The sequence below is a fragment of the Oncorhynchus tshawytscha genome, unplaced genomic scaffold (genome assembly GCF_018296145.1).
Source record: "Oncorhynchus tshawytscha isolate Ot180627B unplaced genomic scaffold, Otsh_v2.0 Un_contig_16377_pilon_pilon, whole genome shotgun sequence".
In the NCBI taxonomy this organism is placed as follows: Eukaryota; Metazoa; Chordata; class Actinopteri; order Salmoniformes; family Salmonidae; genus Oncorhynchus; species Oncorhynchus tshawytscha.
This window is the reverse complement of record NW_024608935.1, coordinates 35,793-55,672: the sequence shown is the minus strand read 5'-3', so window position 1 is coordinate 55,672 and position 19,880 is coordinate 35,793. Positions and strand designations below refer to the sequence as shown.

General features: G+C 41.6%; 2 protein-coding genes across 3 annotated transcripts; both read right to left on the bottom strand.

Annotated features, from left to right (window-relative positions):
- Positions 1-66: 66 nt before the first annotated feature.
- On the bottom strand, positions 67-11,435 carry rpp25l (ribonuclease P/MRP 25 subunit-like). Of its 2 annotated transcripts, XM_042313874.1 has the most exons (3): positions 10,615-11,435; positions 1,717-1,808; positions 67-1,061 (listed from the first exon to the last, which is right to left on the bottom strand). In XM_042313874.1, the coding sequence occupies exon 3, from the start codon at positions 1,043-1,045 to the stop codon at positions 332-334; it is 714 nt and encodes a 237-aa protein (XP_042169808.1). In that variant the 5' UTR covers positions 1,046-1,061; positions 1,717-1,808; positions 10,615-11,435; the 3' UTR covers positions 67-331. The 2 variants fall into 2 exon arrangements, with proteins under 2 accessions (XP_042169808.1, XP_024265312.2); XM_024409544.2 differs by lacking the exons at positions 1,717-1,808; positions 10,615-11,435 and adding an exon at positions 1,635-1,709.
- A 5,420-nt stretch (positions 11,436-16,855) lies between these two features.
- LOC112222656 (protein asteroid homolog 1) lies at positions 16,856-19,441 on the bottom strand. Its single transcript, XM_042313870.1, has 4 exons — positions 18,062-19,441; positions 17,765-17,978; positions 17,503-17,674; positions 16,856-17,374 (listed from the first exon to the last, which is right to left on the bottom strand). Exons 1-4 carry the CDS (start codon positions 19,361-19,363, stop codon positions 16,966-16,968), a joined length of 2,097 nt encoding a protein of 698 aa, XP_042169804.1. The 5' UTR covers positions 19,364-19,441; the 3' UTR covers positions 16,856-16,965.
- Between the last annotated feature and the right edge of the window lie 439 nt (positions 19,442-19,880).

Below are 19,880 nucleotides of genomic sequence, written 5' to 3'. Positions count from 1 at the left end.
TATAGTTGCAGAACAAGCTATAATACATTTTCTATAAAAAATAAAACATCAAAATGACCAGTGCAATCATGTACAGGCTACACTTTATTTACTTATAAATGAGACAAAATATTGAACTTAAATATAAGAGCACAAAAAAAAAGTCTGAAAATTCTCAGGCTTGACCTATGAACTTAGGCACTCGCTCACATCCTCTCTCCCAGAAAGTGAGTCATAACACAATAACGGAAAAGTTGGAAAGGTTGATATTTTGTGCACTCATCGGCCGATGGGGGACTGTCTTGTGATTATAACAGGTTGGTCCAAAGGCCTCTTCCACACACAGAACATCTCATTCCTGCCCTGCCAGCGCCCCCTTACCACGACTCTGGCCTTTTCCTGGCTCTCTGGATCGATCAGTCTGTCTGACAGGGCCTCCTGGTCCCTTACCCCTGCCACCACCACCTCCCCTCTTCCTCCTGCCCCCATGTCTCTGTCCACCAGCCACCCCTGCATCCTCCTTGGCAGCCTGTGCCCACAGGGCATCAAAGTTCCCTGGAGCCTGGTATCCAGGCAGGCTGGCATCCAGGGGGTCTCTGGAGAGCAGTACCCAGATAGCAGGTATGTTCCTACTGACGGTGAGGCTGTCTAGGCCTGCCGCAGGCTCCAGGGGTTCCCACACCTCCAGGACAGTGCTGAAGAGTAGCCTGGTCTGCTGGTGCAAGCCTTTCACACGGCGCTTCAGGATCTCCACACACGTGATGGCCTTGGAGACCCCCTTCCCCATCCCAGTGAATACTATCTGCCGGCTAGGCATCTTTTCCAGTGCCTGGGAGCATGGTGCTTCCTGGACCTCGGTGGTGCTACCCCCTTCTTCGCTCTTAGGCTGCCCCCCCTCGCCTTCCAGCGCTCTGGGCTTGACCTCCATGCGGCTCAGGGCGTAGCGCATGAGGTTGCGGATCTTGCTGCCATCCTTCACTCTAACCTCATTGGTGTCGCTGGAGAGGCCAGGGAATGGGCAGGGGCAGGGCTGTTCCACCGTCCGCACCTTACTGTAGTTCTCCATGTCATCTGTACCTTATCTTTGTAGACAGAGACACACGTACAGAATATTTGATCAACACGGTATTAGAACTAGAGTACAGTAGCCTCAGACTTTTACATAATAATCTTGCTGCCATATCCCTTAATTTTCTAGCTAAATACTCTGGCTGTAGCTGGCCAAGTACCTCATTAATAAAATACAACCACTGACTGTTTCGTTGAGATTCAATGGCCACATGCACAAAATGTTAACATTTTAGAGCAACGACAACGAGAAACAGTATGTGGTTGTATTTGATTACCGTTTTATTTTTAAAAAAGGTATGGATTTCAGCAAACAAAAAAGGCACACAACAACAGAGGACAAACATAGGTACACGATAAGGGTTTAATAATTTTAAAAATGTGAAGTATCGACTGCATAGCGAATCGAAGGAGACGGAGCTTCATTTAAAAAACCGAGATCCGTTTAAAAAACGTCGCTCAACTCCGTAGAGTTGATGTAGCCTACTTGGCAAACTCTGGCTGTGCCTAGCTACTGTTAGGTAGGTGTGTCAGCCATGAAGAGACATATGCTATCTAATTAAGATTAACTTCGTTATAAAACTCACGTATTTACAAAAACCCAGTCTTAAGCATCGGGTGTGTTCTGATCAGCCCGGTTAACAGTCAAATAAACAGTTTATTACTTACCCAAAAACATAGGACATCCGTATGTCGCAAAGGGCTCTGATCGTATGACGTTCGCCGCTGCTGCAAAAAGCATTAAACAGCCCCGGTACATTCTGGGAGTTGTAGTAGATATATATATATATATATATATATATATATATATATATATATAGAGAGAGAGAGAGAGAGAGAGAGAGAGAGAGAGATATGCAATCCTTTACTTTTTAAAACATGACTGACTGGAAATAACAGAGTTTCTAAAACCATACTAAACCACCTTTGAAATAACCACATTAGTAGGCTGGAAGTGTTTGAAGTATAATAATAAGTTGTCTCAGAGAAAATATATGTTTTAGTGGTTTGCTAGAGCAATTTCCTCGGGTTATCTATATTGCAGTAGGTTTCGTTAGCAAATGATTATAAGGGACACTTGCCAAAGATGCCATAAGTGATTAAATGTGCCAGACACACCATTTGTGTTCCTCAGCTAGAGTGTCATTAGGCTACGTCACATTGTTAGGGTTCGTTTTCGAATGTAGGTTACCAATTAGGGATTTTGTGTTGCAGATATGTGGTAGGGGAGTAGGGGCCTCTAGGGAACACACTTAATGTGTTGTGAAATCTTTTGTGAATGTATTGTAATGTTTTTCAAATTGTATAACTGCCTTGATTTTTCTGGACCCCAGGAAGACGGGGCTGTAGTGGAGCAGGTTGAGAACTTCAAGTTCCTTGGCATCCACATCACCAACAAACTAACATGGTCCAAGCACACCAAGACAGTCGTGAAGAGGGCACGACAAAACCTATTCCCCCTCAGGAGACTGAAAAGATTTGGCATGTGTCCTCAGATCCTCAAAAGGTCACCTACCGCAAGGCACTACAGAGGGTAGTGCGTACGGCCCAGTAGATCACCAGGGCCAAGCTTCCTGCCATCCAGAACCTCTATACCAGGCGGTGTCAGAGGAAGGCCCTAAAAATTGTCTCAGACTCCAGCCACCCTAGTCATAGACTGTTCTCTCTGCTATCACATGGAAAGTGGTACCGGAGCGCCAAGTCTTGGTCCAAGAGGCTTCTAAACAGCTTCTACCCCCAAGCCATAAGACTCCTGAACGTCTAATCAAATGGCCACCCAGACTATCTGCATTGCCCCCCCCGTCTTTTACGCTGCTGCTGTAACAGTATAGCTTCCGTCCCTCTCCTCGCCTCGAACCAGGACCCTCTGCACACATCGACAACTGACATCCACGACGCACCGTTACCCATCGCTCCACAAAAGCTACGGCCCTTGCAGAGCAAGGGGAACAACTACTTCAAGGTCTGAGTGAGTGACGTCACCAATTGAAATGCTATTAGCGCGCACCCCACTAACTAGCTAGCCATTTCACACCGGTTACACTGCTACTCTGTTATTATCTATGCATAGTCGCTTCAATAACTCTCCCTACATGTACATATTACCTGAATTACCTTGACTAACAGGTGCCCCCGCACATTGACTCTGTACTCTACACATTGACTTGCTATTGTTATTTTACTGCTGCTCTTTAATTATTTGTTACTTTAATTTCTTACTTTTTTAGGTATTTTTCTTAACTGTATTGTTGGTTAAGGGCTTGTAAGTAAGCATTTCACTGTAAGGTCTACACCTGTTGTATTCGGTGCATGTGACAAATACAATTTGATTTGATTTGAAGAGTAGCTGCTGCCAAATTAGGGGTCTTTTACCAAATAGGGCTATCTTCTGTATGTCACCCCTACCTTGTCACAACACAACTGATTGGCTCAAACACATTAAGAAGGAAAGAAATTCCACAAATTAACTTTTAAGAAGGCACACCTGTTAATTGAAATGCATTCCAGGTGACGACCTCATGAAGCTGTTTGAGAGAATGCCAAGCGTGTGGGAGCTGTCTTCAAGGCAAAGGGTGGCTACTTTGAAGAATCTCAAATATATTTTGATATGTTTAACACTTTTTGTTTACTACATGACTCCATATGTGTTAGTTCATAGTTTTGATGTTTCACTTTAACTATACAATGTAGAAAATAATAAAAATAAGGAAAAACCCTTGAATGAGTAGGTGTTCTAAAACTTTTGACCAGTAGTGTCTATATTCCTATAGAAATCCTGTATGAAAGTAATACAAAAAATTGGGTAATCTGAGCCTGTGTAGGGACCTGATTAGAATTAGTTTTTACAGAAAAGCAGGTTGTTTTTGTTTAGTATTTTTTGTTGTTGATAGTTTGTATGATATTTTATTTATTCCCCCCCTCCTTATTATCCTCCCGCACAGTAGATGGCAGAATGCACATCCGAATGTTGCGAACGACATTATACCATAGATTAAAAAGGTCGCCTGGCGCCGAACTGTGCATGTGCAGGCCATTAAAGGCACTCCTTCGATATATATATATATATATATATATATATATATATATATATATATATATATATATTAACAACAAATCAATACAAAAAGTACATGGGGAACACAAGTACATATAAAGAATATACAAAGGACATTTGGGCTAGGGGCGGGGCTAGGGGGTACAATATCACATTACACAAGGACATTAAGGGACATACACACATTTATAATTCGAACAGAGTATTTAATTGTCTTAAAATATAGTTCAATTTCTTTTTGCAAGGTCATGAAATGTGGTGTTTTGTTTGTAAATTTACATTTCTGAATTTATTTTTAATTTTTAATTTTACCTTTATTTAAATAGGCAAGTCAGTTAAGAACAAATTCTTAAGATGTACGCTTATCACGCTGCGCCTTGGTCTCCTCACTATGACGAATGTGACAATAATAGTGTAAAATCTTCATAAATGTGTTAAATGATAAATCTGCTGATGTCTTGCCACAGATTCCTTACATGAATACAATGCCAAAAAAAGATGCAACACTGTTTTGGTGGCCATTACAAAAGGTACAATTTGAATGTGTTATTTTTTATCCTCTTCAAATAGTGGTTGGCATAAACTTCCATAATTCTGTTAATAAGTAGGTATGTGTGTGGTAACATCCAAACTTTTTTTCCAACAGACATCAATAAAACCATTCCTATAAGGCACGACATCCTGTTGAAACAAGGCTCTTATAGCTCTGTTGTTGAATGGAATAAAATACAAATATTTCTTACTGATGAGTCAACGGGTTAGTTGTAGGTATGTTCTGAGGGTCAGGTCTTGACACTTTCCTGAATAACAAAGCAACACCTGAGGGAATGGCATCTAAAGCAATTGTAAAGTCTTTAGGTGTTACAGGGATCTTGATAAGTGATAAGAATTCCTTATAATTAAGTAAAAGCCCCTCTGCATTTACAAGTTGGCTCACAAATAAGATATTATTTCAGAACCAATATTCTAAAAACAAAGAAGTATTTTTATACAGTATGTCCCAATATATTATATGTCTGGAGAAAAATTATGCTTGAAGGAAGGACCTCGACAAGAAAACCTGCCGATGAAAAGCAGAGAATTTCACTGGAACTTTGTCAATATTCTAATTGCAAAACAACAAGAAGTTAAGGCCACCACAAGTACAGAAGACATTTTTTGTATTTAAAAAAAATGTGTCCTTTATTTAACTAGGCAAGTCATAGTTAAATTCTTATTTACAATGACGACCTACCGGGGAACAGTGGGTTAACTGCCTTGTTCAGGGGGCAGAATGACAGATTTTTGCCTTGTCAGCTCGGGGATTCAATCCAGCAACCTTTCGGTTACTGGTCCAACTCTCTAACCACTAGGAATTACGAATAAAGTTCCACATAGAAGTGGGTCACTTCTTGAAAGCGTTGTTTACTAATGGGGAATGCAGTCAGAGGCTATAAAGGTGCTGCAGATGACAGTCCTCCCAGTTCTCTCTCTGCTGAAGCCATGAGTGCACGTTTCAGTGCCCAACAGGTCGTATATCAGATTTTTTCAGATGTCCAGGAGGAACAAGAGAACAATGATTTAGAAGAGGAGGAGGTATCTGAAGAAGAATACAACCCAGAGCACGATGCATCATCTTCAGATGAAGAAGAAATCCCCCAAGCTGATATTGAGACATTTTTGTCAAAGAACAGCAAAATAACATGGTCCTTGTCACCATATGACAACCAGGGCAGGATGGCAGCATAAAATGTCATAACGATGACCCCAGGGCCCACAATACATGCAATTGCCCATGCCCAGGACATCGCCTCAACATTCTACATGTTCATTACACCAGCCATCGAAAAAATCATCCTGCAGATGAGAAATTTGGAGGGTTTCCATAAATATGGAGACAACTGGAAAGGATGGATGAGTTTGACCTGCGTACCTACATAGGGCTGCTAATCTTGTGTATAGGTCCCGAGGCGAGGCTACATGTAGTCTCTGGGATGCAGAGAGTGGAAGGGTGATTTTCCATGCCACGATGCCACTGAAAGTCTTTCACACTTTCTCAAGAATGCTACGATTTGATAACCATGAGTCAAGACCTGCAAGACATGTGAGAGACAAACTGGCGGCCATAAGAGGTCTGGGAGAAGTGGGTGGAGCCATAAGAGAGGTCTGGGAGAAGTGGGTGGAGTGTCTGCCATACCTCTACAATCCTGGGCCTGAAGTAACAGTGGATGAGCAATTGGTTCCATTCAGAGGTACATTTTATTTTCATCTCTGTAATGTAAGTGATTTTCACTGTTAATTTTATTATGTATTGCTGTAATATCATTGATTTATGTGATTGTTTTCTGTGACACTGATACTAATTACTGATAGTAATCTCTTTTGTCAAAAGGTCCCTGTCCTTTCCGGCAGTATATGCCCAGCAAGCCAGCAAAGTATGGCCTCAAGATATGGGTGGCCTGAGACGCACAATCCAGCTACGCTTGGAAGATGCAAGTCTACACAGGGAAGCCGACCAGTGGAGGCCCGGAGAAGAACCAGGAGATGCGGGTTGTGGTTGATGTGACAGATGGACTGAGGGGGCACAATGTCACGTGTGACAATTTCTTCACCTCTTATGAGCTCAGCCAGCAGCTCCTGAAGTGGAAGATCACCATGGTTGGCACAGTTAGAAAGAACAAGCCTAAGCTCCCCCCTGCACTCCTCGCAACAAGGGGGAGAGAGGACTTCTCCTCAAAGTTTGTCTTCACCCCCACCACCACTCTAGTTTCTTACATCCCAAACAGCAACAAGAATGTGGTCCTCCTGAGCACACTGCACAAAACGCCTGAGATCAGTGATCGTGAGGACAGGAAGCCACTCATCATCCTGGACTACAACCACAACAAAGGAGCTGTGGACAACCTGGACAAGGTGAATGGAACTTACAGCTGCAGGAGGATGACTGCCCGCTGGCCCCTGGTCATCTTTCATAACATCATTGATGTGTCCTCATAAAATGTCTTTGTGATATAAAACAAGATCAACCCTACCTGGGTGCCTGATAAGCGGAACAAGAGGAGGGTGTTCCTGGAGCAGCTGGGAAAGGCACATGTAACCCCACACAATCAAAGAAGGGAGCACCTCCCCTGCACAGCAGCCTCTGCAGCGCTTGTAAGAGCTGTTCAGGGGACTGAATCTTGTCCTGATCCACCGGAGGCTGCAGCTGGGGCAGGCAAGAGGAGGAGATGCCAATTCTGCCCCCCAAAGGAGGACTGAAAAACAAATACTATGTGCTGCATATGTGAGAAATACATCTGCAAGTCCATGCACACACACTTGCATACTGTCCTACATGTGCTAATTAGAGTTGATTGATTTATGTTCTTCACATTTTTGTATTGTATCTATTATCTTATTTTATTATTATGTATTGTTATTGTTTATATACCTTGTGGGTGGGGGGAAATGGTTTAAAAAATGGGAGAAGACCAGTATTTTGTAGTTGAATTCCTCATTGTACAGTATATAAGAATATATCACTATGTTGCCAAAAAAGTTCAAGACTGTTATTGTTTCCCTTCAATAAAATGCATTCAGATCTACTTTCTGCACATTTCTGCTACTTTCTTAGGCTACACATGTGCTATCTCTTGCAAAAAAAACATGTTTACACCTATGCAGTACCTTTAGCAATAATAAACATGTACTTTAGTAAAGAAAACAATTATGACAGGTGTGTTGTAATAAAAACAAGTGGTGTGCACTGATTAAATGGAGTCTTTCTGCTTTGTGAAGAGGGAAAACCCAAATATTCACAATGCCATGATTACTGTATATATGTGATAACCTTTGTATGCTTGAAAAATAAAAGAGAGCCGCACACTCTAGGAGCTCAGATGCAAAAATTGAATACCAACGTTTCGACAGCCAAGCTGTCTTCATCAGGGTATAATCACAAACACTGCGGGATGACTTGTTTATATAGTGTCAAAAGACACAGGTGTCTGTAATCATGGCCAGGAGTGGCCTAATATCATTGGTTAATAATCAAATATTAAAATGTCATACAAAGAACAGCATACAAACAAATGGATAGCATACGATCATAGATTAATTTGACTATACAAGTTTACAGACAATTACAATGGCAAAGTCACAATAATCACAAGAATGGCTTCAGATCAAAGTCTACGTTGAGACCGAAGGGCGCAAGGGTCTTTAAATTAAAGATCCAGGCAGCCTCTCGTTTTAACAATAAATTATCAAGGTCACCCCTTCTCCTAGGGATGGTGACATGTTCGATGCCAATATAACGCAGAGACGAAATCGAGTGGCCTGCCTCCAAGAAGTGGGCCGCAACTGGATAAGTAAAGTTTTTACACCTGATGGTGCTACGATGCTCTGAGATACGTACTTTTAATTCGCGCTTTGTTTTACCCACATAATTTTTACCACAATGACAAGTTATAAGATAAATAACTGCCTTAGTGGAGCACGTAATAACACCTTTTATTGGGATCGATTTCCCTGTTTGTGGGTGTTTGAAGGATCTACATTTATAAGTGCCATTGCATTGAGCACAGCCATTACATTTGTAATTTCCATCCAGTAGGGGAGCAAATAGACGTTGTTCAGGAATATTTTGGGGTGGTAAATCAGAGTTTACCAATTATTGGTCTCCGAGATTTCTGCCCCGCGAGAATACGACCAAGGGAAGGTCCGAAAACACATTACCGAGACTGTCATCGGATTTTAGGATGTGCCAATGTTTGTGAACAAGTCCCTTAATTTGTTCAGAGCACTTTGAATAACGGGTAGTTAGAACGCAAGAATGCGTCTTTTTGCGAGACTGACCTTGAAAAAGGTCATGTCTCGTTTTGTTTTGAATTTTCTCAATGACAATATTAATCTGATCATTCTTGTAGCCCCTCTCCTTGAACTTTCTTTGCGTCTCAGCCATATTTCTGTCGAAATCGGATTGTTTTTTGCATATTATTTTGATTCGACAGAATTGGCTGTAGGGAAAACTATTTTTCAAGGGAAGTGGGTGACAACTATCAGCCCTCAACAAACTGTTACAATCAGTAGGCTTCCTGTAAAGATCAGTGTATAGAACATTATCTTCACACAAGATCAGAAGATCAAGAAAACTGATTTGACGTGTATCAGATTGCATAGTAAATCTCAGATGCTCAGAACAGGAGTTAAGAAAGTATGGAATGCCTGGAGCTGTTTTGCATCACCCCTCCATAGAACAAAAATATCATCAATATACCGTTTCCAAATAATGATGTGAGGCAAGAAAACATTTTTGAGAGGATTGAAAATAGACTGTTTCTCCATGTAACCCACATACAAATGAGCATAGTTTGGAGCCATGGGGGATCCCATAGCAGTACCTTTCGTCTGAATAAAGAAATCATTTAGAAACATGAAATAGTTATGCGTGAGTACTATTTCAGCCAATATTACAATGCATGCACTGGAAGGTAGTTCATTAGGGTCACGTTGCAGAAGAAAATGTTCCATAGCTTCAATACCACCCTCGTGTGGAATATTAGCGTATAATGACTCAACATCAAAAGTAACTAACAAGGTATTCTCGGGGAGAGGATCAAGAGATTCAATGATAGAGATCATACTGCTGGTGTCCTTTACAAAGGAGGGGAGCTGTTCTGCGAGTGGTCTAATAAAAAAGTCAACAAAAGTAGATAGAGGGGCCGTTACTGCATCAATGCCCGCTACAATAGGGCGCCCTGGAGGTTGTGTAACATTCTCGTGTAATTTCGGCAAAGTATAGAAAGTGGCAATTTTAGGGTGTTGAACAGCATGTTCTTTTTTGGTTATCTGACCAGAACTTAAATACCCATCTAGGACAGACAAGTTGGTATTCTGAAATTGGAAAGTAGGGTCACTTCTGAGTTTCTTGTAAAAGGTGTTGTCAAGCAGCTGTCTATGACACTCATGTACATAAGCTGTCCTATCCATGAGTACAACCGACCCACCCTTATCAGCGGGACGAATAAGGACTGACGTACCAGACTGAACAACCGACCCACCCTTATCAGCGGGACGAATAAGGACTGACGTATCGGATTGTAAATCAGGCAAAGCTTGTTTTTCATTCTTGGGTAAATTATGGAAAGATTTGGATCCCTGTTTATTCTTAAGGAGAAGTCCAACATCATTTTCCACAAGTCTGCAATATGTCTCGATAGAGTGATTGCGATTGGCTGGAGGTATAAAATAACTCTTGCTTCTAAAAGGAGTCGGAGTATGTGCAGGAGAGCAACCTACTGGTTCAATAGAAGTGTCAGAATTAGGGGAGCTAAAGTATTCCCTTAAACGGATGTTTCTAAAAAACTGAAACATGTCTACCTTAACATCAAAATCGTTGCACTGAGTTGTAGGCACAAAAGATAACCCTTTATTAAGCAAAGAGACATGGGCAGGGCTCAATATCCTGCTTGATAAATTAAAGACACTCAGTCCCGTGGGTTCTGGGACCGTGTGAACGGTCTCCTCTGCCTCTGATAGTCGTTTCTTCTTACCCCGTCGGGTGCGACATCTCGTCGATGCGCGTGCCTGCGGCCTCCTCCGCCCTTCTGTCCGTCCAGTCTCTCGTTGAATAAAAAACTACCACTGGAAGCCGATGAGGCGCTGGTTGTAGAGCGTTGATCAGACAAGGGTGGATCGAAGTAAGCGGCATCCCTCCTGCGTCTGTCATGGAGAGGAGGAGCAGGACCTCTTTTGTCAGGGTTTCTCCAGAAGTAGACTTTACCATCGGCCTTGTCTTTTTTGTCTTGGTTGAATTTCTTGATTTTAAGTTATTTTATTTCTGTAGACAACTTGTCCTGAAGCGCTTGGTTAGTTTTCATCAGTTCATTGAATATGCCATCATCATTCACAACTGTTTGTAGAGCTGTGCGTTTGTCTTTAATCGTGCTACCCATTTCAATAAAATCCTTCTTCAACTGGTCAACAATTAATGTCATTAAATCAATAGAGCATTTGTTCAGGATGGCACACCAGCGCTCACAGTAATCATCTGTGCGCTGTCCCAATGATGGTTCTTTTTGCCGCCTGAGTCCCCATGGAATAATGCCTTGACGCACATAATCACTAAGAGTGACTATATGTAGATGCGTTCTCGTCTGGCGCTTAGATAAATGTAACGGTTCTTTCGAAAGGTCAGAATTACCTCCCGGCATGTCAAAAAGGGACTCCAAAACAATGATCTTTTCACGCTCCCTTTGGCTATATTCAAAGTAATCTTGTATGGGTCTATGACCAGTGTCAGTTATCATTCGGCATCGTTTAAGAGATTTTTTGTCGGTAGGGTGCTGTTTACTGGGTAACAGAACAACCTAGAAGAAAAAGAAACACACACCTATTTAGACGAGGTGCTGGCTAGCGGAGTAGAAACTTGAAAATAAAAGAGAGCCGCACACTCTAGGAGCTCTAGCCTCACACTCTAGGAGCTCTAGGAGCTCAGATGCAATGCGTAATGATGGAAAAGTACTGGGTAATGGAGATGTACTGCTTTAGTTCTCAGGCTGAGAACTGCTTGCACCTGCGGATAGTCACGCAGCCTCAAGGCCGAGATAGTAGAGTGAGAAACCACAGTCTAGACATGTTGTTCTCATTTTAGATACTGTTTATCTAATCCAATGCAACAATGATAAATCTTCTTAGGGATAGGCCCCTTTTTTCTCCACTTCCTGTCTGAATGACGTGCCCAAAGTAAACTGCCTGGAGCTCAGGCCCTGAAACCAGGATATGCATATAATTGGTACCATTGGAAAGAAAACACTCTGAAGTTTGTAGAAATCTTAAAATAATGTAGGAGAATATAACACAATAGATATGGTAGGAGAAAATCCAAAGACAAACCAACCAGAATTTATTTTTGAGAGAGAACATCCTCTTAGAAATGTAAGAGAAAGGTCATACTGTAAAATAGCTCCCTGGATGCAATTCCTATGGCTTCCACGGGGTGTCAGCAGTCTATGTTCAAGGTTTCAGGCTTGTAACTTCAAAAACAAATAAGAAATAACAGTTTTTGTAAGAGGACACAGTCTGGGAAACCTGTGTTTCTGTGCGCCATGACGAAGTTGTGCACCTGCTAAAATCGGTTTCCTATTGAACATACTGATTTTCCTAATTAAATATTATAGTTTGATTACATTTTAGGGTGGCTGAGGAGTAAACAAAAACGTATTTTGACTTGTTCAAACAAAGTTTAGGGCTAGATTTTTCGGATTCGTTCTATGCAAGTTGAACGAGTGGATTACTCAAATTGATGGCGCCAACGAAACAGACTTTTTGGGATATAAAAGAGCTGGGACCCTTTGGATGACAAATCAGAGGAAGATTTTCAAAAAGTAAGTGAACATTTCATCTTTATATGTGAATGTATGAAATCTGTGCCGGTGGAAAAATATTTTGATGTGGGGCGCAACCTCAAACAATAATCACTTTAATAGCTACTGTAAATCGGACAGTGCAGTTGCGTTTCCCTGCATTAAAGTCTCCGGCCACTAGGAGCGCCGCTTCTGGATGAGAATTTTCCTGTTTGCTTATGGCCGTATACAGATCATTGAGTGCGGTCTTAGTGCCAGCATCAGTTTGTGGTGGTGAATAGACAGCTAGGAAGAATATAGATTAAAACTATCTTGGTAAATAGTGTGGTCTACAACTTATCTGGAGATACTCTACCTCAGGCGAGAAAACCTGGAGACTTCCTCAGATTTTGTGCAACAGCTATTGTTTGCAAAAAATACATAGGCCGCCACCCCTTGTCTTTCCAGAGGCTGCTGTTCTATCCTGCTGAATAAGCGTAAAACCCGCCAGCTGTATTTTATTCATGTCGTCGTTCAACCACGACTCAGTGAAACATAAGATATTACAGTTGTTAATGCCCCGTTGGTAGGATATACATGATCGTAGTTCTTCTATTTTAATATCCAGTTACAGCTAAAGCAGGCAGTACATGCGGGTCCTAAAAACTAAAGTATGAACATCTAGATCCAAAATCCATCCTTGATCTCTCATTGTATGCAAAACACATGTCATGACAATGATCTTGGCATGCCAACTCCTTCATCTCCTCCTTGAGGATAATTTCATAGTTTCAATTTATTTAAACATGAACACAAATGATCACAGATTATGATCTGTGATCTTTTTTTCCGTGAGGATCATTGTTGAAGACATCATGTGTAGAGAGAGATGTAGGCCGACTGTATGACACATGGAACCAGGACAATGGATATAATGAGGAGTTTTGTTATAAACCCAATATGACAGTCTATCTTCAACCCTGTAGAATTACCATTACTCTTTAAAAAGGCAAAACAGCATAGCCAATTGAATCAAGGGGAACTACAATCCAACCAGTAACTATGACTACACTGATGAGAAGTGATCCTATTAGATGTCATGAGGAACATAAAAGTTTTACATACAGTGTATAAAAGTTATCTGATAAGAAATCGGACAATGATTAACCATTATCTAATGAAGAAAGGACATTGCTTGTTAGTACGGTACCAATAGTATGCTCCATATTCTCACCTAAAACTTAACTAAACCAAGAAACACTATGGACAATAAATCGGCTACATTTTGTGTAAAATAACCGTTTCTATAGAACAATATTAGGAACTGGAACAGAATGACTGATAATACATTTATTACACATTTCTCGGGACACATCAGTGATGTTTTCAGTGACAAAAAACGAAATAATAACAAATTAGTATCCTTGATTATAACATCCCCAAAATAAATCGTCTGATAAACTAAACAAAAAACATGTGACAATAATATCGGCCTATAAAACAATTAAACTGTGGTTCAGCTTGTTTTGTTCATACTTGAGCTGCCAGTAGCCAACCATTTTCATTGGTAAAGCAGTCAAACCAAAACGATTAGTCTAAAACCATTCAAACATTACTCAGTCATCAGTACAAACATTACTCAGTCATCAGTACAAACATTACTCAGTCATCAGTACAAACATTACTCAGTCATCAGTACAAACATTACTCAGTCATCGGTACAAACATTACTCAGTCATCAGTACAAACATGACTCAGTCATTGGTACAAACATTACTCAGTCATCAGTACAAACATTACTCAGTCATCAGTACAAACATTACTCAGTCATCAGTCCAAACATTACTAAGTCATCAGTACAAACATTACTCAGTCATCGGTACAAACATTACTCAGTCATCGGTACAAACATTACTCAGTCATCGGTACAAACATTACTCAGTCATCAGTACAAACATTACTCAGTCATCGGTACAAACATTACTCAGTCATCGGTACAAACATTACTCAGTCATCAGTACAAACATTACTCAGTCATCAGTACAAACGGTGAAAGTCGGCTTAAACAGCACAATCATTTGTATTGATCATTTCGTGCATCATTCTCACAAGCATACAACGCTTTGTCATTACAATACATTGTATCTAGGCTTACATGGCACCTAAATCATCTGTTTAAAAACACAGATCAGCAAGAGACACTATGCTGGCTGATTCTTGAATTTGATAGGCTTATGGCTGATAATGCACAGTGGAATGTACTGCTGTCCATTGGGATGGCATCCGATGTGTACCGGGGGTTATAGCTACAGCAAATGAGCCATTTCAGCATGAAGCCTTATTGAGAATGATAACTGGAATATGCATTACCATAGTAACCATACACCAATGTATTATTGGACCACTACATTTAAAGTTATAGGACAAACGTACTCTGTATCTCATTGTCATTTTGGACCACTACAGTTGAAGTGGAAAGACACATAAGCGGCAATATAATCAATGTAATATTAACAATATTACATACTTTCTTCCTAACATTCTTAGATCAACAGGTGCCACTCTGACAGCAGGTAAGTTAAGTGTGATCCTGTAATGTTTATGTACACTATACATCAGGGTTGGGCTCAAATTAATTTCAATTCAGGCAATCCAGGAAGTAAACTGAAATTCCAATTCCATTTTAAAATGTTCTCAATGCTTTTCAATGAGATTAAAATTGTGAATTGGAATTTACTTCCTGAATTGATTGAATTGAAATGGAATTGGCCCCAATCCTGCTATAATGACCTGTGATAAGGCAGCAGAATTTGACTTGGGGCTAGTGCTACAGAACAGCCTAAAAGAGCTCAGCACAGAGACAATAATCAAAGGATAAATGTCATAGAGAAAGACAGAATAACTGTTCACATTCCCACCCAGAGAGACACTAAAATACTTAGATATCATCATACGGGACAAGTGGCATTTAAGTCCCCAAAGCCCCATGGTTCAATTCAAGTTCCAGTTCAGTCAAAAACTAGATTTCCCTGTGTTTTGGATATATTTCCAGGTTGGAATAATACTGTGAAATTGGAAGAATTATGATAATGCTCTTTTAGTGTTTGAAAAGAATTTCAGCCTATTTTGGTGGGATCAGGTTACATCACCAGACTGTAAATTAGTTCCAAACCTCTCTGCCAATAACAGCTAGTTCAGCTTTGGTTGAATCATCAGCATAAATGGACAAACATGCTTTGTTTAATGACATTGGCAGGTCATTGCTAAAAATAAGAAAGAGTAGAGGGCCTAGAGAGCTGCACTGCTGAACACCACACAAAGTGTTTGTAAATGCCTTATCAATGGTTTAATGTGGACCCTTGAAATAAAGTTTTACCTACACTTTTTGTAATTATTTTAAGTGTCTGCTAACTGGTTTGAGAGTCATACATGTTCCGTTTAAGATTTCCATATAAAATATTCTGCCAAAGAGATAGACTTTAGTGTGTATAACCAATAATTCTCAAGAACAGCTGGTTTAGATTTTATTTTTCATTTTGATGATAAAATTATAAAATATGTCCAGATCAGTAGTAATGTCATAGTAACAATTACATGGGATTTATAGAGCTATTTTCAAAGACCAAAATAAAACAAAGTGAAACTTATCAGAACTTCTATTATAGTTCATGCTAAAAACAATGTAAATGAAGTCATAAAAGGTACTGTCGTGGTCATTTCCTGTATTACTAAGTGAAAGGAGAGTTTACAAACCACACACAAGTGAGAGTTATACTTTAATCTTCATATTTTAATAATATGAGCTTCACCATAGCCCTTTGACTCTCAGATCAATTCAGTGTCTATAAATGAATTCTGAGAGTGCTTACAAAAGAATACTTCATCTTTAATAGCCAAGATACACCCCTCTCAACTCACATGACGAACCACAGATCTTAGGAACTTCACAAAGGGCCTTTTACTTGAAAGAGGAGTATCCCATAGCCAGATAGCATTAGCTATAAATTATTGTTCACTTTGCTCTCTAAGACGAGGTTCTACTTCTCGTTCTTGGTACTTCCTATTACCAAAACATTACCTCATCCAATGGCATATATCAATTGTCAATTCTAGATACTCCCATCTCAAATACAACCCACCCCTGGACAAGCTCCCTGAGGGGAGTGAGCCTCTAGGTCATATACTATGAAAGATAAGTTTCAACATCAGAGGGGACATACAATGGTTCCAGACACTGCCACTGGAGTACAGACATAGTGTAGCCCTTCACATGGTTTCACAGATATATTCATTATGAAGATTTTGTTCAAACCTGACTTCTCCCTTTCTGATATTCTGCCTATTACCAGACATGTAAAAGACAAGCCTGACCTCTCACCTCTCTGGGCCCCAAGTGACTTTTCCCTAGAGAAGCATATTATGAGAAAAAATAAAACATCTTATTTATCAATGTTACCTAACTAATTCTGATTCAGCTACGACAGTACACATAAGAACAATAAAAACATTAAAGAGTTGAGCAGAACGTCTCTATCTAAACAGTTATATATTGGTCCCTCCCTACTCCCAGCCGATCCGCCCCTGCTTCCGGGAGAATTCTGGATTCCGAGCTCGGTTGAATCTGTCCTTGCTCTTGTGCCGGGTCCGCACTGAGACTAAAGTCCAACCCAGATCGTCCTCTGGCTTGGCCTTGCTCCCACCTCCAGCACCATCATCATCATCATATTCCAGAGCCAGAATGTGTAGATGGGCCGTCAGATCGTCCAGTGGCTGTGTCAAGGATGGAGGTGTGGCCCTCTGCGGCCCAGACACCAAGGGGATGACAGCAGCATCATGGGAGTTGAGTATGGCTCCCAGCATGGGCCTATACAGCTGCCCAGAGCAAGGGCCTCCCATCAGGAGAGAATCCGGGGTTAACCCCCCTCTCAGTTTGGTCACAAGCTGGTGCACCAGAGTGCCTTTGTACAGCCTAGACGCCACCCAGGAAACAAAAGATGGTTGATTTAGCCCTGTTTCTGATGGGATAAAATACAATGTGAATGAATACCACTGCTCTAAGTTTAGGGGCAAGGGTTGACTTAGGAAGGGACACCTTACCAGGCACACTGAGGCTCGGCTAAAGGGAAGCACAGCAGTTGGTTGAGGTGAAGGCTTTCTTTCAGGCAGCACTGCCACTGGCTGTAGGCGTGTGCCACACCCAGGTCTAGGCTCCTTCTACCTCTCTGAATCAGCCCTCTCAGCCTCTCCAACACTGGTCTCTCCATAAACCCTGTTACACAAAAAGGAGGAGTCAGTGGCTACACTTCGATATTCATCAATTCTAAATTGTGTGTTTTCTCGTAGATGCACTGGGCCATACCTCTTTGGCTCTTTCTCTGTCTGCAGAGCTCTCCATACACCAATCCTAGTAGCAGGGCCTGCAGGACAGGGAGTTCTGGAGGGGGATGGGCATGCCTCAGCCAGTAGCAGGTGACAGCCACAGGAAGACGCAGATGAGGTGGGACACCGCTCAAAGTGGACTGGGACACACCAAGTGTCTCCAAAAATACCTTAAGCTGCACTAACCTTGGAGCCTAAGGAACACAGCAAGAGAATGAGAATCAACAGTAGTATGTTTGAATATACTGTATAATATATCATACACATGTATACATACTTGATGCAGAGTGTCTAGCTGTATATGTTCTGCAGCACTGGGCAGGACGGCTTCAACCATGCTGCTGGTCAGGCTCTTGCCTTCCCTGTAATACTCCTCCACTTCATCAACTGGGGGTCTCTGACTGCTGTGGTCTGCCCTCCTCCCACCCAGCAGCAGCCCGTAGAGTACCTGTCGTATGGACCGAGAGGTGTTGTTCCCACATGGCAAGCTGGGATCTTCCACCTGGGCACCCTGCATCATCCTTCCCAGCAGCAGCACGTCTACCATGCAGGAGGGAAGTCTACCTTCCATCAACGGCAGCAGGGTCCAGTCTGGAAGGACCCTCAGAGGCTCTGGGAGACGGCCGGGCCCTGGTCCCACTCCATCGTTGAAGAACCGCTCCAGGCAACTAGGGGGAAGATGGTACTCTTCTATGCCCAGGGAGAGGCCATGGAGGACAGCACCTGTTTTCTGTCTGTTGTTACTATGACTGATGAGCCTGAGCACAGAGTCCAAGGCATCCTTCTGCCCATGGAAGTGGGTCAGCCAATTCAGCAAGCCGTCGAAGCGGGCAAACCTTCCCTTCATTGACGTGTATTCTTCCCACCTGAGGGAAACACCCATGTTATGCAACTTGATGTAGTCATTTCCTGCCACAGAGGCAAAGACCGGGAGAACCTTTCTGTTGATGTTGAAGTGTCTGCAGAAGCTTGTTGTGGTGTACTGCTTGCAGGGAATGTATCTTATAGAGCTCCCGCGTTGCATAGACACTCTCTGCCAGTGAAAATGGGAGATAGGCAGAAATCCTGCCTGGATGTCAAAGATATAAAAGTCACTGTCATTGGACAGCACTGGACAGTTCCAACTTCGAGCCAGGGAAGCTATTTCTTGGTCTGCCTCACAAATGCACTGTGCGTACGGTACCTTCAGGCTGGAGAGGACCTGTTTGAAGACATGTTTGATGAGGGTTGGTAATATACCACCGCTCCCCTGAAGCCCCATGGACAAGTTGTTGGCAGTGTTGATCCTTGATAGAGCTCGTTTTTTTTTTGTTTCAAACTTTTTGTCGGTGTAGTCGGAGCCCCCATCAACAATCACAAAGGGGTCAATGTCGCAGTCTCTCAGAGCCTTAAAGAACTTGCAGACCTGGTCCTCAAAAGCATCATAATCCCCTCCATGACTCTGATCCAAACGTGAGTTAAAATAAAGCAAGTTGAACAGATTACTACCATCTATGATCAACTTGCTGTTTCTGAGGTGAACATCTTTTAAAATGTTTCCATTCTCCTCCATAAAGCTGGTCAATCCCTGGACGCCCATGGTGTGCTCTGTCTGGGATGTGATGTCTTTCTTAGTGAAGAGTTTCAGCAGTCATGGGACTGACTGAGTGAGGCTAGTATTATTACAATGGATGAGTTTTCCTTTCCTTAAGTTTCATTTTCCTTACCTCATATCTGTCACTCCCATATTGTATCTTGTCACAGTAGGCATATAATAGTTAATGGGACATTATATGATGGTAATAAGGGTGGAAATGTGTTTTAGATGTTTTTTTGCAATTATAGTAAAATTATGTTCAGCACTTATCTTATGCATTCGAATCTGTGCTTAATTTGAGCCTCTCATGGCATGAAAAATAATTGTCAATGTTTGTCAAATTTGAGTAATAACAGCGATCAGAGTTAAATCAAGTTGACTCCTTGTCAATTCTCTTGCCCCCACAAAAACATAATAACGTGAAAATGCAGATTTTCATCCAGAGCCTGTCTTTCTTTTGAGAATTGATTCAGGCGGGTTGGGGAAGGACTAGGTTTGGGCAACATTGTATGTTTTGTAG